Source organism: Squalius cephalus (genome assembly GCF_949319135.1).
Source record: "Squalius cephalus genome assembly, chromosome: 6".
NCBI classification, from domain to species: domain Eukaryota; kingdom Metazoa; phylum Chordata; class Actinopteri; order Cypriniformes; family Leuciscidae; genus Squalius; species Squalius cephalus.
The window spans coordinates 44,547,504-44,575,494 of NC_137127.1; the positions used below are offsets into that span (position 1 = coordinate 44,547,504).

At 37.2% G+C, this 27,991-nt stretch overlaps 2 protein-coding genes across 7 annotated transcripts in view; both read left to right on the forward strand.

Annotated features, from left to right (window-relative positions):
• Positions 1-22,927, forward strand: part of lbhl (LBH regulator of WNT signaling pathway, like) — a 489,980-nt gene extending 467,053 nt beyond the window's left edge. The window contains exons 1-5 of one of the 6 annotated variants that reach the window (XM_079874449.1): positions 9,866-9,930; positions 11,915-12,065; positions 18,515-18,590; positions 20,019-20,298; positions 21,843-22,927. In XM_079874449.1, the coding sequence (XP_079730575.1) occupies positions 11,944-12,065; positions 18,515-18,590; positions 20,019-20,298; positions 21,843-21,913 (549 nt within the window). In that variant the 5' untranslated portion in view covers positions 9,866-9,930; positions 11,915-11,943 and the 3' untranslated portion in view covers positions 21,914-22,927. Of the gene's footprint in view, positions 1-9,865; positions 9,931-11,710; positions 12,066-14,452; positions 14,506-18,514; positions 18,591-20,018; positions 20,618-21,842 lie in introns of those variants that run through there. The other 5 variants (XM_079874450.1, XM_079874448.1, XR_013821533.1 and 2 more) reach the window with 5 other exon arrangements.
• Positions 22,928-23,612: 685 nt separating this feature from the next.
• c5ar1 (complement C5a receptor 1) lies at positions 23,613-24,698 on the forward strand (the record flags this gene model as incomplete). Its single annotated transcript, XM_079874443.1, has 1 exon — positions 23,613-24,698. One exon carries the CDS (start codon positions 23,613-23,615, stop codon positions 24,696-24,698), a length of 1,086 nt encoding a protein of 361 aa, XP_079730569.1.
• Positions 24,699-27,991: the final 3,293 nt, after the last annotated feature.

A 27,991-nucleotide genomic window follows, 5' to 3' on the forward strand; every position in this document is an offset into this window, starting at 1 on the left:
GAGGCGAAGCAGAGTTGTAGATAGACAGTCACTGCAAACAAACAGAAGCCAACTTTTACTTATGCTGCTTATGCTGCGTTCATACCATGTCGAAGAAAGCCCACGTCACACCTCTCTTCATCAGTTTGCAATGGCTGCCAATAGCCACTCGCATCAAATTCAAGGCATTGATGTTTGCCTATAAAGACCACCACTGGGTCTGCACCAAGATACCTAAACTCACTGGTTCAGACTTATGCGCCCTCCAGAAGCTTGCGTTCTGCAAATGAACGACGCCTCGTGGTGCCATCCCAAAGAGGCACGAAATCACTCTCACAGACCTTTTCCTGGACGGTGGAATGACCTGCCTAACTCAACCCAAGCTGCTGGGTCTTTAGCTAGCTTTATTACTAGCAATTACCTTTTCTATTTGTTTTGTTTTTCTGATAAAAAAAAAGAAAAGAAAAAACCTTGCTATGTGTTCTATAGACTAACTGAGACTTTACTGTTGCCCTCTTGCTGATCTGATTGCTTCTATTGCTCTCCTCATTTGTAAGTCGCTTTGGATAAAAGCGTCTGCTAAATGATTAAATGTAAATGTCGTAACCGTAATTACGAGATGGCAACCCGTGACGTTCTTACCGGAGCTGTTCACGTCCTCAGACTCGGATTTATGCATTTCTATGTCAACACTATCAACGCTGAAATGAATCTGCAGCAGTCAGGTGGTGTAAGTCAGCGCTCTGGAAGTTGTTTATGTTCATTATTATTGTAATGTTAATGAGGTAATTTAACACCGTCTCTCATTACGCTTTGCAGACTCTGCTGTGAGAGAGTGGCTTTGGAGAAACTCTGAAGGGAGGGTGGGATCTCATGCTTTCAAAGCTAGCTTGCTATTGCTAGCCTCTCTGCAATTGCTTACCCTGCCTTCAAGAATGAAAAAATACTAATAAAGCATTTAGTGATATGTGACTATGCTAATTTCAACTTTTGATTTTAATTTCATTAATAAAATCAAAAATATTTATTAATATAATTTAATGGACCCAAGTTAACTTGAGCTAAAAATGAACAGTTGTGATGCAGGCTGATTGATGCTATGTCCTGACTGGTTCACGTCATCTCTTCCTCTAGAGAGATCTTGTGTTCTGAGCAGAGAGTTTTAGATTATATAGTACAGAGAGAGAGAGAGAGAGAGAGAGAGAGAGAGAGAGAGAGAGAGAGAGAGAGAGAGAGAGAGAGAGAGAGAGAGAGAGAGAGAGAGAGAGGAAGTTAGGAGAGTTTGAATGAGGTAATAGTGTTAGAGAATGAGTATTGCTTGCTTGAACTGAATATTGTTTGTATCTGAGGAACTTTGTTGGTGTATTTGACTCCTCTCCCTGTTTTCTGATGCTGATTTTGGACTGCCCTTTTAATTTCGTTCGCCTGGCTTTGTAAATATATTGTGAATATTGAGAATTTGGGAAAGTAAGGAGTCTGACGGCACTTTTGTTTCTTGTAAACTGGTTGATCTCTGTTTTTGGTTCGGGAGTAAGGTTTGTACATTGTATTTTTCTGTTCTTTTCTTTTCTTTTTTGGCTTAGGGTTTAGGAAAGAGGTTTTAAAATAAAGTTTTGATTGTTATTTTGGCCCGGTCAGCTCCTGAATCAAGAGTCCCGAATTAAGACAATAAATTCATCATTGTTCCAAATTCACGTTGCACCCTTTTCCCTAGACGGGGCGTAACAGTTAACAAAGATTAATAAAGTACAGTAATAAATGTATTGCTCATTGTTAGTTGACTTTAATGCATTAAATAATGCTATTAAATGGGACCTTATTCTGAAGTGTTATCATTTTGCCTAAATAAATGAAACTTAAAATCAATTGTTTAAATTTAGTCATAACGAAAAATGGATATTAGTTTTGAGATTGGCTAAAAATGACATTAAACAGTGTTATTAAATTATTAGTGGTTTTGAAGATTAATTTAAGGTGAGTGTTAGACAACTGCTAATCTAAATGTTAAAATAGACTCTAAAAATGAGCAAGTACAATTAAATATTCAATTTTGATTGAATGTTATTTTAGTGTCATTGTTAGTATTTATAAGTATTTTGAAAGTTTTTTTTAATTGTAATATTAGTTTAATATTCAGTAATTTTGTTATTGTAACGGATTGACTCTGGAATATAATCAAGAAAGAGTTTATTGCAGTATAGCGAAATCAATGGAAACAGATGGGGGATGTCAATGGAGATAAACACTGAAGAGAATGGTTTGGGAACTTTACTGTAATATGGACGATGCAGAGAAGATGCAGGGTTCGAGACTACAGAGCGGGATGAGGAGCACACACAGGTAATCAGTCTTACTCAAACACGAGACCAGACAACTATGAAGCTCGAGGTGTGTGCTTAAGTATGTGCGTGATGATGATCTTGAGAGGTATATCATCAGGTGTGCGTGATTAATACTCCGGGGATGGTGCTCTCTGTGATTGGCTGGTGACAGAGCCTGGCGTGTCTGTTACAGTTATGTGCTTTTGTCATTTTTATTAGTTTTTTTTAGTGCTGTCAAATAGATAAATCACATCTAACATAAAAGTTTGTAAATATATATATATATATATATATATATATATATATATATACACACATACATTCACACACACATATTATATTTTTACAAAGTTTTATGTTAGATCAAGAAAGATTAGATTAGATGCGATTAATCATGATTAAAGGCACACTATGCAGTTTCCGTTTTTGTCAAACAGTGACCCCTAGAGTCGCTGTGGAGTACTTAACGTTAATGTTTAACAATACTGTTGTAAATACCACTGACGCAGAGCCGTCGTTTTCTTTTCCTTGACTCTTCCGACCGCGCTTTCTTCGTTTTCTTCGTCGACTCTGCCATGATTCACGTCTGAAATGCGCGCTAGTGTCTTCCACAGAGGCTGCTTCTTACATTGTTGATGTATGTGACGTCGTGATTCTAGTGAGATTTGGCAGGGCGCCACCTCTCAAACTTTGATTGCTGGTTTTGCCAGCGGCGCCCCCCCATTGTTAATCATCCTACTACGAGTTCGTTTACCACCAAAATGACTTCGAAGCTGTTATATTAAGGTACAAATCTTGCATAGTGTGCCTTTAATTGATTTGACAGCACTAGTTTTTTTTTTTTTTTTACATTTCTGTTTAACTTTCATTCACATTTATTTCAGTTTTAGATCATTTTAGAACATAAACTCATTTTATTGCAGTTATTTGCCAAGGCAACATTTCTACTTTTCATTCAAGTTTAAGTTTTTCCATCTAATGTTTATATTTTATTTCTTTTCAGCTTCATTTCAATAAAAAAAAAACGATGTTTAAATGCTCAGAGATTACAGCTACTGATGAATCAGAAACATCTCTAATATCAGACAACATGTGGTTTGTTGAGGAGAGGTGTGCTATTACAGTATATTTATAATTGATCAGACTTGGTTGAGTGCACAGTTTCCACCTGATGGACGATACAATGAGTGAAAAGAATCCCACACATTCCCAATGAAAGAGCAACCAAAACCATTTATCTTGAGGTCGGGCTCTTTTGACACCCGGAAAACACTAGTATCGCAATTGCAGCGCACTAGAAATGATCTTGGCAAGGATCCATTTCTCGTTTCTATCAGTAAGCAACTTAATTATAAGTCCTCAGCAGAAATGCACAGAGCATCCAATATATTCCTCAAGCAATCTATCGTCCAACATCATCTTTGCCCTTTCAACAGTTCAATTACAGTGAAAGTCAATTATGAGAATCATACATGAGACCTTTCCAAACAGCATCCACAAAAGGATGAGCTGTGAGCGTTTAGTTTTTTTATGGCACAGCGCTTCTCCTCTTCAACTGCTCCTCCTGCTGGTTACCATGGCAACAACCACACAGCCAGTCCCAAAGCTGTAGCTGGAGACACACTGTACCGCACTTACCATCTCAGACAACTCAGAAACGCCCTTTTACTTATAAAGGGTACACTGTAAAAAATTTATTGTCAAATCAACAGTAACTTACTGGCAACAATTATCCAGTAGTTGCTGTATTTCATTCAACAGTAAAATTACTGTAACACTAAATACAGTACTGTTAAGCATTCTGTAAAATTAAATACATTATTTTACTGTATTTTTTTACCATGTTAAAACACAGTATTACACCGTTGATTTGTAATAATACTGTATAGTATTATACAGTTATGAAATGTTATTTTATGACTTTTATAGTGCTATTATTATTTTAATATTTTATTATAGGAATATTATTTTAATATAGGAATATTATTTTAACTGTTAATGGGAAATAGAAAAAAGAACAATTGAAGCTTTAACTGCACAACAAGGTTTATTGTGTATTTTTAAACAATACATTAGTAATAATAATGTAATATAACACAACAATAAAAATCTGCTTTAAAATAAGACTAATGAACAATATATAATTAATAATTAAAATCAGTGAACAATTCATGTATTTCAATTCATGCAAAAATGATCCTGAACAGGTAAAAAAGAAACTTAGAAAGAAAGCAAGACAGGTGAGGATGAAGGCCAGGTGAGGAGGGTAGTGATGGTGTCAAGTGGAAGAAGAGCGACAACACTTCTGATAATCCTGCAAGGAATGATAAGCACAAATCAATCAGAGGCAAAACATACAATTAATAATCAAAAAAACCTAACTCACATTATCAACACCTTTTTAGGAGATTTTTTTTTTGCCTATGGTATCCACCTTATTTTTACAGTGGGCATGGCCATTTGTAAATGAAATGTGTCTGGCTTCCGGTGTCATCTGCTTACAGTTATTTCTAGCAGTACAAAAAAGCTTGTTATGCTTCTTGATATTTTTATGTATTGAATTTGTCATAATTGTCAACAGTTTATAGCACAAATATTTTTATCATTTACAGCACTTTGTTATTCATCTCGTTATTTCCATATAGTGGGTAATGAACCGGAAGTCTCGCACATTCACAGAAAATAGCTTAGGTAGGCTACTTTAGTTTTTACATACAAGAAACACGTTCAACATGGACACGCAAACGGTTTTCTGTGGTAACGAACAAATACTCTGTAAAAGAGAATGAACATGTCCTGTATCAGAAGCTAAAGTAATAAATATTGAGAAGGCAATGGCCCATATTCTATATCTCTGACTCCAAACAATCGGTCACTGATCAGGGCTGCGTTTCCCCAAAGTATTGTAACCTTAAATTGATTATAGAACAATTACCACCAATGGTCTCTACGATCAATTTAGGCTTACGATGCTTACTATAGTCAGTTCCTTTCATAGTCATGTCTGTCGATTTGATTCTTACTCATTTTAATGATGAAAAAGACGTGCGTGAGCTCACGCCGTGAGAGGCTAATGTGAACTCTGAGCGGCAGCGGGTTAGATTAAATTAACGCAGATATGAGGTGTGTCTCAGGTGTGTTTAAACTAAATAACTCCCACTTGATTAGGACTAACAGTAGCTGCTGTTCATTTCTCTGCTGTTCGATTCTCGATTTTGAATCAAATTTCATTAAGATATGCATAGATTTGATTTTAGATTTGATCATATATTTTAATTCTATTCTATGCATACAGTATATCAAATTGAAATTTGATTCAAAAGAGAATTCCCAATTTCAAAAGTACTGCCTCTTTTGAATCAAATCGTGATCCCAAGAATAGATTTGAATCGAATCGTAGAATCAAAAAGATTCCCACCCCTATTACATTTCATTATATGAATATACATATACATTTCAGGACAACTTTACCTGTTGTCTTCATTATTTAATGTATGTTTGAGAACATTTAAAACTTAAAAGAAATAAATATTTGACATTGATTGTGATAATTATCAACACTGACTGATATGAAACATTTTATCAAGATGATTTTTTACCATATCACTCAACCCTATTTTTACCATTTCATATTTTAATTAAAACTTATTTAAAGAGATGTTACAATTATAATATAAAAATATGAATTCTTTGACTTATACAAGGCATATTTGTTAAATAGAAACTGTAAAGGGAACATAATTACATTTTAAAACAGACTATCAATTGAAAAATGTATGGTTTAAGTCATTTCCACCCTTTTTGGATTTTTTCTAAATACAGATTCAGACACAAATAATTTCTACAGATATGGACTCCACTGCACATCCCTAATATTACTCTTACCTTAATGATTGTGCCAATCATATTCTGCAAAGTCCCTGATGTAAGATGCAACGTGTGGATTCAAAGCCATGGTCTTCCTCCGAACAACCTTCCCACTCTTTCTGCTCACCTGGAACTGTGATGTGCATTTCGAATTTTCAGGATTTATCCTGACAAGAAACCTACAAAAAAATAAAAAATATTTTACCGAATCAAGAGTGATCACAATATAGCATAATCTGTAATAAGTCACATCACAATAGGGGATAAGCTCTAAACCATCACTTGTGCAAAATAAAAACCCATTGGTGTTAGTGTTACTAATAGAAATCAATTTGTAACAAAAGTGTATGAATGAACATAGACTGAGGTAACTGCACAAGGTCCTGGCAGATCGCCAGGTCAGGTCCTCACAGGCGTGTAAAAGAAAATTCTGATTTAGACGAAAATAAGCGCGAATAAATCAATAAGAGGAATCGAAAATTTAATTTTATAACAAGAATCCGAATCCTAACCTTGGGTATCCGATTTCAGGATATATTGATCGATTTGATATAAACCGTATGATATAAAATAATGAACGCGCGGGCACTTCCACCGACTTAAAATGGTAAATAACAAAATTATTAGATCATTCTGACCTTATAAGAGGCTACATATGCAATTTATGTTAATAAAATCACATTTATTAATCAAGTAGGCTAGCTATCAACAAGAAGGAAATACGCTTCTGACTTAAACGAGGCGTAGAACATAAGCCGCGGGCAGTTCTTCTTCTAAACTAAACGTTAACCTGCTACTATTTAGTTTGCATAACATAATAATAATAAAGATTCATCACTAACCAGATATTTATGGCGAAAACTTCGCCGACAGACACAGCGACGCGATGCAAAGGCCTGCGCTCTCAAAGTTAGGCTACTCAGGGAACTAAAGATTTCTTCATAAAATGGCAGCTTGTGGTTATTTTTCGCGGTCATTTCGTACTACTCTATTTAAATTTACAGTAGGTTAACATGTCCCAAACTACATTGAAACATAGAGTAGCCTATCATACTGTAGACAGCTTATAGTAAAATGTTGAGAATAAATTAAACATCGAAATCGTGGTCAGCTATTCTCTAAAAAACTTTAAAGTTATTAGCTAGAAGTTCGAACACATACACATATTAAGATTTATTACTCACCATATGACGAAGTTCCAGGTCGGCAGAAAAGACGTGACGATGCACTGAGTCACAACAGAAAAACTCTTTCAAAGTAAACGCGCTCTCCTGCACCCCCACTGACAGAAATTAAGACTGTTAGACTGTAGGACCCAGTCCTGGAAATGTTTTTTGTAAGGATAATGTTAGTAGTCCTGTGAAATTGTGTGTGGTGTTTTTCGCGGTCAATTTGCACTGCTGTATTTAGATTTACAGTAACTAATAATTTCCCAGAATGCATTGAAAATCTACAGTAACATACTGTCAACTGAGTGCACAGTACATAACTGTTGAAAATACAAAATAATACTGTGAAAGCAACTAAATCTACAGTAACATACTGTACATAGGTTATACAGCAATAAACTGTTGAGAAAAACAGTATAATGCTGTGAAAACAACAGAAATCATTTACAGTGTATTGAGAGATATTTTGAGAAATGTCTCAGTGTTGTTGTTTTTTTCAATGGTTACCAAAATTGGTCAATAACATTCTTCAAGATATTTTGAAGAATGTTACTGACCAATTGGATTGACATGAGGGTGAGTAAATAATGACGGAATTTTCTTTATTGGCTGAACTAACCTTTTAGAGGAGTTGTTCACTTCAGAATTCAAATTTCTGGATAATTTACTCAGCCCCACGTCATCCAAGATGTTCTTGTCTTTCTTTCTTCAGTCGAAAAGAAATTAAGGTTTTTGAGGAAAACATTACAGGATTTTTCTCCATATAGTGGAATTCAACGAGAACCAATGGGTTGAAGGTCCAAATTGCAGTTTCAGTGCAGCTTCAAAGGCTCTACACGATCCCAACCGAGGAATAAGGGTCTTGTTTAGCCAAACGATCGGTCATTTTCACAAAAAGAAAAATTTATATACTTTTTAACCACAAATGCTCGTCTTGCACCATAGACAGTAAAAGAAATGGACACAGCGACCCCATAGACTTTCAACGGAGAAAAGTGAAGTCAATTAGAAGCACTCACTGGCTGAGCGAACTGCGCAGACTCAAACTGAGCTTGACGATGTAGATGTGACGTGAGCAACCCGTCTGTCTTCTAGTAGCTGTGCCGAGAGAAATCTGAATCATTCCCTTCTGAAACTTGCAGAGACGGAGAGTGTGAGTAGGAGCTGTCCATGAGCTAGAAGCAGGAGAAACTTTTGCTAAGCATTCTGATTAATTATTTTGTCATTTTGCCTCCATGTCCCCCCGATTGCCCGCGAGCTTCTCCTCCTGTCCATACGGTAATCTCTCTACTGTGCGACAGAGAGTCGCGTGGTTATGACGCAATCGTTAGCCTATTTTTACAAAAAATGCTTCTACGGGGCCATAATGTAAGATACAAGGTAATGGAGCCTTTTATAAATTTTCATGTTTCTTCAGAAATAAATAATGGACAAATGGAGTCTTTAAACGCCTCAGATGTAAAGTTATTCGCTGTCAAAGTGACGCCAAAATGAATGGGAGTCAATGGAATGCTAACAGCAGGTGATGGTCTGCTAATCAATGGCGGCCCCCGGGGAAGCTTCGGTTTCCGGCTGATGGATGACCCCCTTGTCTGGCACTAGCTCTGCGATGCGCTACGCATTACATAATCACGTTGGAAAGGTCACACGTGATGTAGGCGGAAGTACCGACCCAGTGTTTTACAAAGCGAACGTGCAAAGACTAAAGTCAAATGCCCCCAAAAAAGATAAAACAATGATGTCGGACAATTTTGAAGTTGGAGGAGGAAATGAGATGGAGTTTTTCGTCCTACCTTTTCCTGTCACATTGACCTTTCCAACGTGATTACGTCCTGCGTTAAGTCGTGGACGTGCATCGCAGAGCTATAGTGCAAGACGAACATTTGTAGTTAAAAAATAAATAAATGTTTTTTTTTTTGTTTTTTTTTAGAAAATGACTGATCGTTCCACTAGATAAGACCCTTCCAGTGCACTGCTATTGCGATACTAGTGTTTTCTGGGTGTCAAAAGAGCCCAACCTCAAGATACATGGCTTTGGTAGCTTTTTCATTGGGAATGTGTGGGATTTTTTCCCCTCACTGTATTGTGCATCAGGTGGAAACGGTGCAACCCATTGGTCCCCGTTGAAGTCCACTATATGGAGAAAAATCCTGTAATGTTTTCCTCAAAAACATGCCTTTCTTCTTTCCGACTGAAGAAAGGAAGACATGAACATCTTGGATGACATGGGGGTGAGTAAATTATCAGGAAATTTAAATTCTGGAGTGAACTAGTCCTTTAAAGGCATGTATTTTAACTTCTGTGCTGATTATGCAGGAGAAACATACAGACAACGGCGCCTCCTCCTGGTCACAGATAGCAGGTCACCATGATTTGTTCCCATTCAGAGAGCATAATAAAAGTACATCATCCACTCCTTCCAACTGAATAGAGAAATGACACACATGAGCCAAGAGAGAGTGATTTACGTGCTTCTGCAACAGGCTGAAGGCTATTTTGGGAGAGATTGTGACCGATGGAAAGACGGATGGCCTTCAGATGCAGCAATCAGCTGGTTCTTGTGCAGAATATTTTCTTAACATCAGAAAGATGAGGTAATTTGACATCACTAATCATCCAGTTTCTGTGTCCACTCAAAACATTTTCCAAATAACGGCTGAAATGCCAATTATAAATGGCAGAACATAGCACGCACCCACATCCAAACACACAACCTCTTTCAACAGTATAAAAATATTTCAAGTGTTTTTCCAAAACCTGTGAGTCACTCACATTATTTGGCGATACTGTGCATGCGAATGCATTTGTGTAATTTCGTTAAATGCGTTTCCACATGCCTATCATGATATTATCATGATCATATCATAAATGACTTATAAAAAATGAGTTTTACTTGTGTGTGGACAGACTTGACAAGTGAACTGTTTTCACCAGGGGGCGATCTAACCTACCTCATCATGGTCCAGTGACACTCAATCTCATTAAATGAAAGTATAGTAGATCATGCATCCAATCCAGCAATAGTGCATAAACAAATATGAGAACAGAAATTTGACAAAAGTGCTTTTTTTCTGCATAATTTTGCTTGCCTGTTTGGTTTTTAAAAATTACGTTTTATTTGGCAAACTGAAACAAATATATATTTTTTAATATTATTTTGATAGAAATGAATACTTTTATTCAGCACGGATTTCAATTTAAAATAAATGCTGTTCCTTTGAACTTTCTATTCCTAAAGAATCCTGAAAAACAATGCATCACGGTTTCCACACAAATGTGAAGCAGCAAAACTGTTTTCAAATGATAATAATTGATAATGTTGATAATAATGTTTTTTTGAGCAGCAAATCAGCTTATCAGAATGATTTCTGAAGGGTCATGTGACAAGACTGGAGTAATGATGCTGAAAATTCAGCTTTACATCATAGGACTAAATTAGCCTACATTTTTAAAATATATTCAAATGGAAAACAGTTATTTGAAATTGTAATAATATTTCATAATATTAGTGCTTTTCCTGTATTTTTGATGATATAAACGCAGCCCTAAAGCATAAGAGACACTTTCAAAAGCATTTAGAAAAATATCTTGCCAACCCCAACTGTTTGAACACTGGTTCAAGAAATACAGCAACAAAACCAGCACATACAGTACCATTTATAATTCAACTAGAGAAAAAGCTCCAGAAAAATTAAGCATTATCATAATTCATGCTAGTGATTCATGGTAATAATTAGTAATCCCGGAAAAACGCAAGTATTTCTGAATCTGCAATGACGAACCTCAGCACTCTCGAAACTATGTCACGCCTGTTTATGTCGAAACTATTCCGGTTTAGTTCTGCTGCTATTTTTGTTTTGTGCTGAATATCTGCTGAAAAAAGCTATCGTAAATGAAGTGGCACAGCATTTCTGATCAAAAGCAAGGTTACTGCTAATACATCTCTTTAGTCTAATATCTGTTTGGTTCGGGAACCAGGTTTAGTCTGGGGGTCTTAAATGCTACCAGGCCAGTTAAGAAGTGTTTGTTTCGGATTAGTGCGCACTGGCACTCATCTAATCAGTGTAAGTGTAGGGACAAATGCCTGATCTCAAGCTATATATATCTAACCCCTCGCAACCTAAATGCAACTTAATACCCAGAACAGTCCAGATCTGGTGAGATGGATATTTTCATCTGATAAAATCGCAATGAAGTGAAATGCATGTTTAAAAAAGCCAATTCTGAAGTTATAGGCCGACATAAGATGCACACTAGCTAGTGAGTGCACACCTGGAGCGTGTACAAGGCCGGATCATGCCCTTACGTCACCGGCCCCGCCATACTAATCGACACAGACACTAATCCAGCTCTTCTATAAAGCCTTTCTCCTCTGCTCAGGAGGAGAGAGAGAGAGAGAGAGAGAGGACAGGAGAGGAGTTTAGGATAAAGACAGTAAGGCAATCATAGAGGGACATGACTGCTTGATGTGCTGTGACATTTCAGTGCTCGATTGGAGTATCAGCTTGCAGTGTTTTTCCTATTGTGTCTGCCATTAAGCCTAGGGTTGCAGGCCTTCATTGTGCAGTGCGCTCTCAGGCTTCGCGCTGGAAGGACGGTGCCCCCCGATGGGGCCTGTGGAGGGGCAGTGCTGTGGGACCTGCCCCTCTCTGCCCCCTATTATCATCCCAGGCCTGGGCAGCGTGGAGCTCTGCAGCGCCCAAGAGGACGACTGCCTTCCCACAGACGGGTAGGACACCATACATATTCTGTGTGTGTGTTTGTGCAAGACTGAACAGATGGCTTGTGCTGGAAATATGTAATAGGGGACAAACATTTATGATGTTAATGCCTTTTAGGCCTTAGATATGCTGGATTTATAGCTTAATGGCATGTTTGTAAACAGACAATGATTTAGCTTTTCACTGCAATTTTCAAGGGAAAAAAGCCACATTTAATTTGTAATTAAAATGAAAATACAACCACGTATACATTTTTATAGTAAAAATTTAACGTAAACAACTGTAAAAAATAAATAAATACATACAATACAATATATAAATTGTGATATCTCCGCGATATATTAAAAGCTTATAGTACATCCTAGTTTACCTGCATTCTATACAGGAAATATTGGTGTTATTGTTTATATCATTGCAAACTGTATTATGGCACAGCTCTATATAAAGTTGGATTAAATTAAATCCAACTTTATTTGCATATACAGTACACTTACATAAACCAATAAATACTATATAGCAAATCTCTACTGCCTAATTTTTTATTTCATCTCAAAAAGTTTCTATATTATCGCACAGCTCTTTATATAAAGTTGATTATAGTTTATAGGTATGTCCGACTTTATTCGGTATACTCACATAAAGCAATATATACTATATATAGCAACTGTTGATTGCTTGTATCATCAGAAAATGTAAACTATATTATCACTCAGCTCTAATCTGCTAAATACGACTATAAGGCATGAAGATATTAAAATATTATAAACATGAAAAATCATGGTTTTCAGTGAAGCTGCTGATAGGTGGGTTTGGAAAACATTCCTGGTTCCTACATGATCACATTTTACCAAATTTTTTCCACTTTTATTACACAAAACAACTTCAAAGTGCTTATAGTGCTTTTGTATTCCCTGAATATCAAAGTGAACTACAGAAACTTATGATCATTTTGGGGTGACAGTATGATTGTAGTGCTATTTCTCAGTTTAATCAACCTGTGTCTACCATATTATCGGTTATAGTTGTAAGACTCTATGTGCTAGTTGCTCCAAATGGCCACAAAATGATGAGTGATCGTGTATGTTATGGGCGTAAAGGTGTGGTCAAATCCAGCTGCTGAATAAGAGACGTGTGTCCTGAATCTGTGAGCTAACCTGTCGAGAGCATGCGCAGCTGCTGCCTCGTGCCGGAGAGAAATCTGTTCCGTTAGCTTGTTAATGACTTACCACAGACAGCAGGAGCAGGCAGGATTACATCGCTAACTGCTAGCCAGCTGTCGTCACACAGACATTAGCAGATAAGTGACCTCCAAAGGTTTGTGTGAAAAAAAACAACGGTTGTTTCACAAACACTGAAAGCAGTGATGAAGTTCCTCTTTTGCTGACTGAAAGAAGACAGAATATAAAAAAAGCAATGTCAGGATAATGTTCAGTCAGCTTGTCATTATAACAGAATGAATCCCTTTTAGCTACATTATCCCTATGTCATGTGATCTACTTCTGGCCTAGAAAGAAAGATGAAAATGTTAAGTAAAGTTAAGAACATCAGGTGACTTTAAATTCTGATACTCTATTATTTTGATTGAGAGAAGTATGAACTGTAAACAGGTTGTTGCTTTTCAGAGAGAGATGACCTGCATTTTACTACACTTTCCAGTATCTGATGGCTTAAACTGACACACACACACACACACACACACACACACACACACACACACACACACACACACATTTATGATACAGGTCTTCAGGCTTCCTTAATCCCTGTCAAGCCCCTCTGGGAGAAAATAAACAGATTTGGAGCATGAAGGATAAAAATAATTTAAAAATAACCTATCCTTTAAAGACACACAAATCTCATTTATGTGAAGGATTAATAAAATATCTATCTATCTATCTATCTATCTATCTATCTATCTATCTATCTATCTATCTATCTATCTATCTATCTTAATTTTGATAAACCAATATCGATTTTTAAATCTCAAGATCTTTATGCTAAGCTTTCGTGGTAAATTTTGCACTTCGTTCCTTTTTTTAATATGAAACTAAGTCTCAGCCTTCAGTGAAAGCAGTGATGAACAGAATATGAATACAAAAAGTGATTTAAACCCAGAATCATTCTTTTACTTCCAAATGAATAAAACACTCACTGAACTAAAAACTAAACAAAAATTCACTGAACATTGTTTGTAGCGGGCCTCCCATCCAATAATCGCAATAAGCTTGGTACTTTATAATTTTTTTATATGAAACAAAGATTCAGCTTTCAAAATTTTGTCAATTATATCAGTATATAATTATATATATTATATATTTGATATATTATATCAGTAATAAATACCGTTTTGACAGATCGCTGTCGCTTCAGGTCAAAGGGCACGTGAACCGATCATCACTTCCGCTTCGCTAGTTAAATCACGAAGTAAACATGAATGAATGTTAGAAGGTAGGCCTATGTTGATAGAAAAAAGTACAACTTACTGAAATGTATCGTGTCTCATCGAGCCGCGGAAAGACGTCAATAAATCAGCTCATGTCAAAACGTAACGTTACCTCAGGAAAAACTCGTCAATTCAACTAGAAAAAAAGAAAGGATTTTGCTAAATATATGCACTATATTACATTTTAATTAGCCTATATATTTATAATGAAAGCATCACTAACATGTTAATTTGAATAAATCCGTCATGAAAACGTTTTAATGACAGCCACCACTTAAATGTTTATATTTCAACAACGAATTTGAGTATGACACAATTATGATGGGCAATTAAAAAATTGAAATAAAGCGTGCAATTTATGTTAAAAGTTTTTATTTGAGTGTTCATTAGCCTTAAAATAAATAGCAACTGAGTTTAATAATTTGGACTCCTTTGTTAATTTTTCACCTTTAATATTATGTCCCAACTGACAGAGTTCCTTTTATAGTTTATAGCATTAGTTGAGAGATTGTTTTCCTTAAGAACAATTGACACGTAGGCCTACTTTCGAATGGAGGTCAAATCAAGAGTTTGTGAAACTCTTCTGTGGTGGAAATGTCACTTGTGTAAGCTGTAATTTTTAAATAATGTTTTCTCAAAACAAATATTTCCTGTGAAATGAAGCACACAACAGGTGGATCCTTCGTGGCCTTGCCTACCCCAGAATTCAGGGATGACAGGATTTTTTGTTTTTGAGAGAGAAAATGCCGAATTAGACTTTTAAATGCAAGTATTGGGTTTCAGCTTACTCAAATATATAATGACACGAATGTAAGGGTGTGTTCACACTTGTAGTTCGGTTCGCTTGGTTTGTTTGGTCTGGGCCAAAAGACACTGAACCTAAAGGCATTGGGATACGTTCACAACCGGATTAGTCGGCTTTTATGACGTAGGCCTATTGCCTATTTTGAGACAAAACTTACAGAACATCCAAAACAATGCTGTGTGCTGGGATAAACGCGCTTGTTGTATGTGCGTAGATATTATGGTATTTTGACAGGTATTTTGCAGCAGGAATCCCTCCGTCACACACAAACGAAGATCTGCTGCGAGGAGACGCTTTTCTGACACCTGTACTGAACTGTGATGGGCAACATCGGGACTATGATTAGCAAAAAACTATATGCGTGAGCATTCTGTCCTTTGAACCGCACTAACATTCGCAGCAGGGTTCGTTTTAATCCAACCAAACATGCCAAGTGTGAAAGTGATTCAAATGTTGACTTATAGATGCGATTAATATATAGTTTATACTCTTTATTATATACAGAAATGGACCATGGTTAACATATTTAGACAGTCTATGAACCCTGTTTTGTTAACAATGCTCAGTCCGACCTTTCGCGGCCTTCGAAGGATGCAGCCTCTGAATTGGGACACAGCCCTAGTGATTGACTCCCGCACAACTCGTGAAATTCAATTAGGCCTACATCAAGCCTTTAATGTGATTGGTTAACTAGGCGCACATGATCCCTGCTATCTCCAAATAATAGCACCGTTTCTGCTAGAAAGTGTGTTGGAGCTGGTTAGAGTTAAACTCTGCAGGATTCTGACCCTCCACAACCAGGATTGCCAAATTTGGTATGGTTCACACTGATGAGCATGTAGTGATTATATGATTTTTATAGTCTATCATTAAATGTCTGGATCAGGGACAGGGGTAAAACATTAACGTCTTTACATAAAAGGCCCTTTAAAATAGCAACAATAAATGATGAAGGCATGGAAAATCTTTAAAAGACATGATCAAATGTTTTCATAAAAATCAACCCCATAGAGGTTACAACAGAGTCCACCAAAGTTGAAGAAACACCTACACATTTACTTGCATAACGTTTTAGAGAAGTTCACCACTGCATTGCAAAATAAACTACAGATAACATTCCAATAGTCACTGAAAAAGTCTCATTTATCACTTCCTTCCTACTAACATTTGGCTGTTTAGAATAGCATACTATGTATTTATGCATAACATAGGTTAGAAATTCTCTGTATGCACTGAATACCCAGATGACCCAAGGTTTCAGCATGGTCTAGTTAGTCCCATAACCTCAACATCTGGCTGCAAAGAGCATTGTTTTTTTTTTAATGCAGTGGAAGACTTTTTAGATAAAAGCATTTGCCAGTTTTGCCTATTCTGCACATCAGAGTGTATTGAAAAAAAATATTTGAGCATGCCATTCATTTTTGATTGTGATTAAATACTCACTTCACAGAATATATGTTCCACAATGCAATGCTCTCAACTTGACATTCCATTTCTAGTGTGACAAACGAACCAGAATTAATAACAGCCGTGATCTTTTCTTTATTTGTTTGAAATGCAGCAAGACATTTTTTACACAAAACTGAATTTAAAAGGTAAAATAACGGTATTTATTTCCAAGATTATAACTGTATGCCACTCACCATCAACATGATTAGCAGCAATATCACTGTTCTGAGTTGGTTTACAAACTATAAAAAAAGTATAAGTGTTCTGTAAGTAGTTTTCATATCTGCAGTGGTGATGACCCACAATGCAATGCTCTTATCCAATCTGCTGCTAATGAAAAATGACTATATGAGAACATAATCCATTTGAAATAAACGGTCGCTGGCTGTCTGTTATAAGCATTGTAATCCGGGTCGTTCAGCAGGGGTTTGAGAGTGGAACGATTAGTCACAGGTCACCTGGGAGCAACTGCGATTAGCAAATCCTACATAGGCCACACCAACAGACCGCCTTGTTTCTTAGAATTATTTTTTAATTCACGTGCCTCGTAATCTTTAATCAAAATATCCTCCCCTCCCTCTTGCAGCATCTCTTCTCTGATGATGAGGGCGGGGCAACCTGTCACTCACATGAGATCCACCAATAGCAAACCACAACCATCCAATCAATTCCCCATGGACAAAATCAAGTCCCGCCCTCTATTTTTTTATCGCTCAAGAAGCCGTTTCACTCGAATATACGTCACAATAGGGAGAAAAGACTATCGAAATTCTGTTGCATGCAAATATCCAACGCATTCTCATCCTAGGGCGTCAAATACTGACGCTTTTGACATTTCGTCTACATCGAACGCACATGGCACCCTTTAGCGTCAATATGACACGCACAGAGCTTTGTTCGGTTATGGGTAGGTTTAGGTCTGGGGTAGGGTTAGTGTTAGACCGCTAGGAGGCGCTTCTGGCCCATATCTATCTGCGTCTCATATTGACGCTAAAGGGTGCCATGTGCGTTCGATGTAGACGAAATGTCAAAAGCGTCAGTATATGATGCCTTGGGATGAGAATGGGCTGAAATATAACACAAGCAAGGGTGTTGTTCCGCAGCAAACATATATTCATACAACAGTTGACAAACAAGATGTTTTTACATTTTAGACACAATATTGCCATTTACTTTGTGTATTTCTGCTCCGCCAACTGCAATAATTCCAAGAAGTCAAAGCCATAATTAAACACTGGATCTCCAAGCAAAACAGAGTGGTGGTGTTTCGTTCCTGAATGAATCTGCGTTATTGAATGAATCAGTTCAGTAAATCATGCATTCTCACTCATAAAGACTGTGGCTTAATTCAAACAGCATACTACTCATACTATTTACACCATATAGTACTAGCAACTGTAAGAATTGCATGTTGTTAGTATACTATTCTGAATTCAGGGACTTAATTTCGTTCTCGATTCTCGAATGAATCAGTGTTTTGAAAGTATCCGTTGAATCAATCAGTTATAAAGACAGTCAGTTGCCGCCACCTACTGGTGTAATGATATAACCTACAGAAAGAGTCCAAACTTGCATACTTTTGTAGCTGCTATTCTACATTAGCCCATCATTAATGCACAAGCAGAGTCATTCAGACAGTTACAGTCCTAGTGGGTACAGTATACTAAAGAGCAATGAGAAGTAGCTGTTACTGTTTCATTGCTATTCCAAACTTTTACATTTATTTTATTTTTCCATATTCCGGGATGTCACTGTAACAGAGGGATGGGGTACCCAGAAGCCCAGGCCATGGATGAGTTTCCATTACAGAGAAAAGGGGACAGACTGCCCTTTCAGGTATCAAACCCATCTGTCATCCTTTTATCTTTTCCTTTAAGTTTGAGTGTATATATTCGTTTTCTTTTTTATTACAGCCAACATTTAAAGTATTTCATATTATATTTAATATAATATATACATTTTTAATATTTAAAGTCATACATGTTCAACACTTTAGGCCACAAATCACATTAAAAAGCCACCAAAGGGTGCACGAACTCTGCTGGACGACAAGTTTGTATACTAAAGTCAACATATTTACCTTTGGTGACACAGCCTAGGATTTTGCAATCTCTTTTTTGCTCTTCTGTTTTTTTTTACTTGAGTCTATGATGTAGGTATTCTAATGCTGGTGTGTGTCTTAAAATTCAGTCGAAAGTTCATTGGTCACTTCCACATGTGAACTGTCCAGTGGCAAATGGATTAAGAAATGCAATGGGTCAATTATTTTTTAAGCCTGGTGCACACTGTACGATTTTGGCAGTGAATTGGCTGTCTGAGATTAATTTAGCTAATCCTAAAAAAAAACCTCTGATCCACGGGCAAAACCTGTAGTCTTTGATTGCTAGTTCGACAGGTTCACCAACAGCCGATTAATGACCATTGCGCTTAAATTTAACTAAATTGAACAGACGTTTTGAGATGCAGTGTGGCTCCTGTAACAACCGTCATATCAAAATCCAATAGGAGCCGTTTTGACTTTTATTCATTCCCAGGATATGAATTCTTTATATCAAAAATCAAATTTTCAGCAATAAAAATGCTAATTCTTGATATCAGGAATTACATTTCCACCAGTAACAATGATAATTCTTGATATCAACAATGACTTCATCACTTGCAGAAATACAAATTACATTTCAAATGGTAAAAAGTACATTTCTTGATATCTCACTAGTTAAATGTCACCATAGGCTGCCATTCAAATTCAGTTGTTGATATCAGGAATTGATTTCTTACTAGTTGAAATTCCAATTTCACTTATTAGAAATACAATTCTTACTAGTAAATAATTACGTGGTTAAGTGGTCCAGCATTATCAACATTGGCTCAGCCAATGACATGAGTTCGAGACAGGACTATCTGTTTGTGCCGACAATAAGGGGACAACTGTTTGGAAACTGTTTTGCAGTTCCATTTGGTAACACTAGTTATTCACATCAGCTTTAAAATCTCATTTGGGGGCTTAAAAGCCACAGATTGCATCAATAATGTTGTTATCTTCATTTTGTGGTTCCCATTTAATAATAACCTATCACAAAGAGTGGCGTGAATGTTAATCACGTACCAAAATTTCACAATGGTGTTGAACTTTCATCAGTCACTTTGAGCCACACATGACCAACCTGAGGCAACCTCAAACAGGAACCCCTGTTGTGCAAACACAATTCAAGACGAAAGATTTCTCCTTCTTATATTATCCCGTCTTTATCCTTTATTTTGCAGATCTTCCCAGATCCAGTAGAAGTAGTTTTGAGCACCGAAGGCACTCTGACCTGCGTGCCCGAGGGGAAGGAGCGCCTGCCGTCCATCGTGGTGGAGCCCACAGATGTCAGTGAGGTGGAGAGCGGGGAGCTGCGCTGGCCCCCGGAAGACATGGACTTCGATGAAGATGAAGATCTGTTCTTGGAGCAGTGCATCCCACCTGCTAACATCGCCGACTGGGGGGAGGATGAAGAAGAGAGCTCTGTCATTGAAAACCCCCAGCAGACCACTTCTCTGTTAGGTACTTACAACAGCTTTCACAACCATTCAGAACAAGAACTAGGCCAACATAAAATGTTTGAACATGGTAAAACATGTTAAATGGAGCTGAGAATAAGTAGCCTACTACTATATTTACTACTATACTACTACTGCTATATTTGTAGGCCAACCCGGAAGATAGCATCACCCTGGTTCCTACGACAAAAACCCAATAGGAATTTCCCATTACGTTGTGGATTATTGCAAAAAAAAGAAATCTACTTTTTCAACGCAAGTTACTTTGTTTTCCCATTTATTGACTGACACCTCTCCGGTCCCCATATTGAGAGAAATCGGGAGTAAGTACAGAGCCATTGTGTTTTCTGTGTAAACATTACAATACAAGCCAATACAAATGTACTTTATGTATTTAATCTCACTTTATCAACCAATGTCTTTGCTGCTGCTGACCTTCGATGATCCAGTTCATCCATACCAATAAGCAAAAATGACTTCAGATAAACATCACATTTGTGTTTCATTTCATTGTTTTTATTGCGCAAGTAAGAACTTGCTGAACCATAGACAGTATATAAACGTGCTGAACTTGTGTTGAACTTTCTTCTCCTGCGTCCTGTTCTTCTGCTATCTAGCACAGTTGAGAGGTCTGTTTGAGCTGCGCCCTCTACTGTACAGGCGTGAATTTGCACTTCATTCAGCCTGAGTTTTATTCATTTCACTTTTGGTGTGAAACGGCCGGGGGGAGGGCTCCGAGCTGAGTAACCCCCCCCCCCCCCCCATATGTAAATGGTTAGGACTAGAAGTGTGGAGAAAAGGGGTGGTGGAGTGATGCTGCTAAACTGTCAACAAATTGAGGTGAGACTGCTGAATATATACTGTATATACACACCTCTTATCGTTGACTGCTGAGTGCTCTCCGCTCGTGTTAATTATCTGAACTTGCTCCTCTCCAACTTTGTTAATTAAAACATCATTTGTTATTAAAAAGCAAGCAAGCAATCCCAGCCCAGGTGAGAAGTAATGCAAAAGTAACTCAACACATTACTTTCTATAAAAAGTAACTAATGCAATTAGTTACTTTTTGGGGGAGTATAACCATTACTTTTAAAAGTAACTATCCCCAACACTGAATATAAGCAAAATATAAAAAATATATTATATTTATATTATAAATGTTGTAAGTATAATATAATAAACATATAAGTAGCCTGTTATAAATAAAATATAATTGAAATATAATTAATTGTAATAAATAAATCAAAATTGCAAACAGCTTTCCCTGCAAATGAAAGCCCCCATATACCAGCAAACCGGAACAATGATGAGCGTAGATGTCTGTGTAGCCGGTCCTACGCTAAAGACCGCAGCCGCTAGCGTTTGCAGCTAGCGTGAAAATGGGTGTTTTGATGCAACACCAAGAGTTTTGTTAACAGCACAATCACAGAGGATTACTCATTATGTCTACATTACTAGTGCAATGCTCATTTTCAGTTCATTTTACATTAGAGAATTTGCTTGTTTATATTTGTTGTATAATGTTTTATAATCTCCGTCTGCCTGCAGATCTTCAAACGGATGACTTTAGGGACGACACCCCGACTCTTCCTCCAGAGAGTGCTTCAGCTCTGAACTGATGGACCCGTCCTGTTCTCCGGGTCACGACATGTTGGACCTGTGCTGCCACGTCTCATGTAAATGAGTGTAGGACGCTTTCCTGAGCAGCAGCTTACAGACGAACTAAGTGGACCATGCGACTCTGATTGTGGTCGCACATTAACACAAGATTCAATTGACACTTTTAGTATAGCAAAGAGAGCGACGGCAACTTGTGAAGACTGTAGTCATCATGCAAATATATATTGTAAATGAAATAGTACTGTAGCTCATTAAGGTTAATTCACTGCTTATCAGTTCTTTTCCCCATTACTTTAGGAACGTGTCTCCACAGTTTTAGTACAAAATTAGTTTCGGTATGTTTAAACCAGTCAGCATTTTGACATTCCCCTTTATCACGTGGATCTGGAAAATGCTGTGAAAGAGGAAGGAACATTTTTGTGACGTTACACACTCATATCATCTGTGGCGGATGTTATGCAGAAGTTGAAAAATGTTGTAACAGAATGTTTAAATATTTATTTTGTACCGTATCTGCCCCCCTTTTCTTTTCCCCATGTCAGTTTTTGTGTTGGTGTATTTCAGTCATGTCTGTACTGTATAAAGCGCTAAATAAAGGGGACTTAAATGTCCAAACTACATTTTAACCATCAAGTGCACCTCTGAATAGAAAAGAAAACCTTCAAACAGTGTTTTATACCAAACTGAAAACACAACAGTTTTACTTTGTGTAATGTTCTCCAAAGCAACTTTGTGAAGCATTTCTCTTTGCAATATGTATACAATGTTTTTCCTCAAATGGTTATTTACCAGTATAAAGCAATAAAATACATCAGTGCCACTACTGAAAATAATTTTGTAGTTGTCTCTAACAATTCTGTCCAATCACAATACAATAATAATAATGAAAGAAAGAAAAAAACCAAAACAAACATATTTCATATGACGTGATTGACAGCATCCCTCTCTAAATGATTCCTCTATTAAACTTTTTAGCCACCGACGGCTTTAAACATCATGTAAAAAGTGCTTACACAACACTGCTAAGGAAAAGGCTTGGTTCACAGCAGCTTGCAATCATTTCCTGGCTATAAGGGACGCAAACGACAACCTGAATCACATTTGCTGTCGCAGATCTGCACGACTTCACAGGTAACTTTTTTATTCATTTTGATCGATTTTTTTGAACATGATTAGAGCTGTACTAATAACAAAGTGTTGAACTTTTTTTTTTTTTTTTTGTAGACAAAAGAAGACCTTACAATAGTATACTAACAAAGTAATATTGCAATGTTTGTCTCTTGAAAATGAGATAGATTAAATATAGCATGATATGACTCTCAAATAACCACTAGATTCTGTTTGAGGATTTTTGCCTACTTTGCACATTTTCAGTTATTTCAGTTATTGCTTTTGCAATAACTGTGGAAGAGCCTTCCTCCTTCTGTTAGGCTCCATCTATCTGTACTTTTAAATCTCAGCTCAAGAATAATTTATTCACCTTGGCTTTTAACACTCTGTGGTTTGTCTTCCTGGATTTTTCTTTTATTCTATTGAGTGCTTTTTGGCTTGTCTGGTATTTATGTATGTATATTTGTTTTATTCCTTGTAAAGCACTTTGGTCAACTTCGGTTGTGTCTTAAATGTGCTCTATAAATTAATGATTGATTGATTGATTGATTGATTGATTGATTCTCTCTTTCTCATTTCACAGCTGAAATGGAGGAATATTTTGTCAATTTTCCCTTATATGATAACATAAGTTTCCTTTGCGAAGACAATGAAAACTGCACCGATTTTGTGTTCCCCTCTGAAGTGCCACTGTTCCCCTCTGAAGTGTCCGAGATAGGTCCCCGGCACTGGTTCGCTCTGGTCTGCTACAGCATGGTGTTCCTGCTGGGCGTCCCTGGGAATGGTCTGGTGGTGTGGGTGACCGCGTTCAGAATGCCGAACTCTGTGAACGCGCAGTGGTTTTTAAATCTGGCCATCGCGGATCTGCTGTGCTGCTTGTCGTTGCCGCTCCTCATGGTCCCGCTCGCCCAGGACCAACACTGGCCTTATGGCGATTTTGCTTGCAAATTACTCAACGGTCTGTTCTACATGATGATGTACTGCAGCGTTCTGCTCCTGGTTGTGATCAGCTTGGACCGTTTCCTTCTGGTGACCAAACCGGTGTGGTGCCAGAACCACAGGCATCCGAGGCAGGCCCGTAGCGTCTGTTTCGTCGTCTGGGTTCTCGCTCTCCTTGGAGGTTCTCCTCAATTTGCACTCATGGAGGCATATGAAGCGAGCGAGACTAAAATATTGTGCGATAGCTTCTACAGTAGCTTATCTCACGCATGGGCCGTAGTCCTTACACGCAGTTTTATGTCTTTTCTGCTGCCTTTCCTGATCATCTGCGCCAGCCATTGGAAGGTTTACCACATGACGAGCTCCGGGAGACAAAGAGGCAGCGACAAGTCGGCCCGGACGCTGCGTGTCATCCTGGCGGTGGTGCTCAGCTTCTTCCTATGCTGGATTCCCCTACAGATCGTGGATGTTCTGCGGTTGGTAATGTACGGACAGTCAGAACACACTGAAGCCAACCTGCGTCTGGCCCATGTGCTGGCGGTCTGTTTGGGTTACGTGAACAGCTGCCTGAACCCGCTGCTCTACGTGTGCCTCGGCCGCGGTTTCAAGGCCAATCTCATTAGCTCTCTGAGGAGTGTGCTCCACTTCGCATCCGAGGCTCCGACCAATCGAGCCAGCACGACTGCAATCAGTAGGTCAACCACAGACGGGACGCTCAGAGAGAATCACCTATGAAATCACAAGTGCAAATATAAACCCTAGTCTTCAAATACTGCCCTCCGGAATCATTTCTAGATTTATAAAACGTATTTATTTATATTTGTGTCACTAGACATTATGTTAAAAAATAGTCCTTTTAAACTTTAGTTTTAGTACTTGTAAAATTTATCCCACAATTATTGAGGACACCCATTCATAACCATTGAAATGTTTATATGCACTAACTGTCAATTAAATTTCAATTTCAGTTTCAAACATATTTCAGATTCTGAAAGGTCTGTTTATATAAACCCCAAACAAAGAAGTCTGATTCACATATTCACGTGTGCATTACATGTGTAGCGAACAAAACCTCTAGATGCTGAACTGGAGAAAGCCACTGCAATAATGCCACTGCAAGCATAATTTACGGTTTTGCCTTGATGCCATGGCTATCAAAAAAAAAAAAAAAAAAAGTAGGCTACTCACTGTATATAGCCTATCAGAAGAGGTATTTAGTAAATAAGTATCAGTTTGTAAGACAGATGTAAATATACATTTGCACATAAGATGTAAAATAGTAGTCCAATAAAAAACAATATAATTTTGGTTGATTCCTAACATTTCGTTAATCATTTATATTATTATTTTTTTCTTTATTTTATGTCAATTATAATATGTCACTGATTGGTTAACACCTGGATGGCATTTCTGTCTTGTGATTAAAGTCGGAATGAAACAAAATTTGCGATCGACTTTTCTTCCCTATTGTGACGTATATTCGAGTTAACCGGCTTCTGGAAAGGGTTTGCTATTGGTGGATCTCATGTGAGTGACAGGTTGCCCCGCCCTCACGCCAGTAAACACGTCATTAGACAGGATGCCGCTATAAAAGGGAGGGGAAGTTATTATGAGTAAAGATTAAGTGGTTCATGAATTAAATATATATTATAGTTAATATATTATTATCATTTTTACACTGTGATATTAGCCTAAAAAAAACAAAAACAAGAATATTTGATTTCTTGGTGACTCATTTAAAACTTTTAAAATGCCCTTGCATTCATCAAAACTATGTCACCTTCCTAAAATAATTGCCTAAATCATTTTTTGACAAAAATTATTTTTTTGCATATAAGTCATCTCCTCATGGTGCTGGCCACCTCTGGTAAAATCCCCACATCCTCAGTTGAGCAGATCATGCAGTTCTAGTGTAATAGCCTATGTCAAGAGTGTGACTTAGGCGGTTTTATTTGGCCTTGTCAAAAGATTTTACAAGCAATTTTAACATTTTAAAAGGCAATTTTACAAGCATTTTAAGGTGGGAGCTGCATCAAGAAGAAGAAACCTCTGAAGTTATTTTTCTTTTTTTTTGTGTTTTCTGAGAAACCTGAAAAATGACTTAGGCAATTATTTTAGGAAGGTGACGAAGCCGTTTCACCAGACACAACTGAAATGCAGTGCTCTTTGTGTTAAATAAAAATGCAATTATTGAAATAATTTTGTGTGTAAAATTTTGTGTTTACATTTTGTCTGCTTTTAAGTTGTGAGGTGGATGTACCGCACTGAAATAAATGTTAAAAACATATCAAAGGTAGCCTACAACCATAACTTTGTACGTGTTTTATATATTAGCACAAGAAGCTGAACTTGCCAGGAGTGTTTTGTCCTTCACAGTTGTAAAATGCCTGCTGTTCATGAGCTTGACTAACCAGTAGAGGCCAGTAAAGAGCGACTGTTTAAAACTGATTCCCAACCATCACATGATTACACACATTAGAGATTTGTGGCTTTTGGTCTATGTGTTTTAGCTTTGAGGCCACATGTTAGTGTACTACTTTTTTTTTTTCACTTCTAGAAAATATAGGAAGAAAATTGCAAATTCATACTCAAGGTAAAGCATATTATTATCCTGGATTTTATCTAATAAAATGGAAGTTAAAACATCAATGCTATTTAGTGATGTGGGTGTACTTCGGGCAAAAAAGGTAGTACAATCCTGTGATCTGGTAAAAGTGATTCTGAAAGCCTTTGTTAAAACATTTCAGAACCAATTTTGTCTGGTTATGTGTTAGCAACGTTTCCGTTTCTAACTGCACAACAAGGCATGCTAAATATAACAGCACTCCATGGCAACTGAGAACAATACTGAATGTTAAGCAATGAACAGAATTCATATTTCTTATATCCTCTCGTGCTCTCCTGTTTGTTGTGTATTGTATGAGGTGTATTGCAATTTTGTTTGAGTTTTGTGTGACTGTAGTATATGTACATATATGTATATGACTGATTATCAGAAGTCATTTGTAGCCTACATATAATCTACTTTTTGCATCTTGTTTAACCATGTCTGTATACATATTGAAAATATGAAATAAAGATAAAGTTTTGAACACCCATCTAGAGATGATTTTTTTATTTCTTCTGGTATGCATTTGTACAACTAGGCAGGGCCCTATGACTCTGAGATAATTAATCTATCAAGTAAGTCCTATGTAGCTGACGTAAAAATACTTTGAATCTATTATTTCAAATCATACCCATGGACGAATCTGAGACAATGGCTGATAAATAAATAAAAGTTTATTAACAACATGCAATGAGCAAGAACATTTTCAAAGACTACATGAAAATCTTGAAAATACACTGCAGGCTATGAGATCAAAGATGCATGGTGAACTATTATGTTTAGGCAAGGTATACTTTAGTACACTCCACACTGGAGTGCATTTCCACTGTACAGCACAGGTAAAGGGAGTTTGGCAGTGTAGCAGCAAGAAAATGAAATAATCCAGTCCTCCAATACACTAGGTGGTGCCAATGAAGAAGCTATGTGTTATCAAACTTCATAAAGTATAAATACTAATTAGTTTCTATAAATGTCGAAAAATCTGCAGTACACTACAAATGCGTTTTAACAGACATGCTACAAAATATGTATCAAGTAAACTTCATTCTCATGGTTAACATACTGTGCAAACTAGACACAACACCTGGGACATGGCAGGCAAAGTGGTACGTAGTACTGATAATGATGCCTCCGTAATCCCAGGCACATCATGTCATGTGTGTGTGAGATGGGCTGTGAAAATTGCCCTCTTTAAAATGCTAAGCTAATGAGAATCAATTCCAGGTGAGGGAATATCTCTCTTCATCCTGTTAAAATATTCCCAGGACAAATATTTCCATTCTGCATTACACAATGAAGAATGTGACATCATGATCAGCAATGTAGGGTTAAAATGGCTTTAAGTCATAATTCTGGCCTTCTTCAGTTTGAGACCTCGATCCTCGATCGTTCAATTCTCTCATCTCACATGGTCACCTGC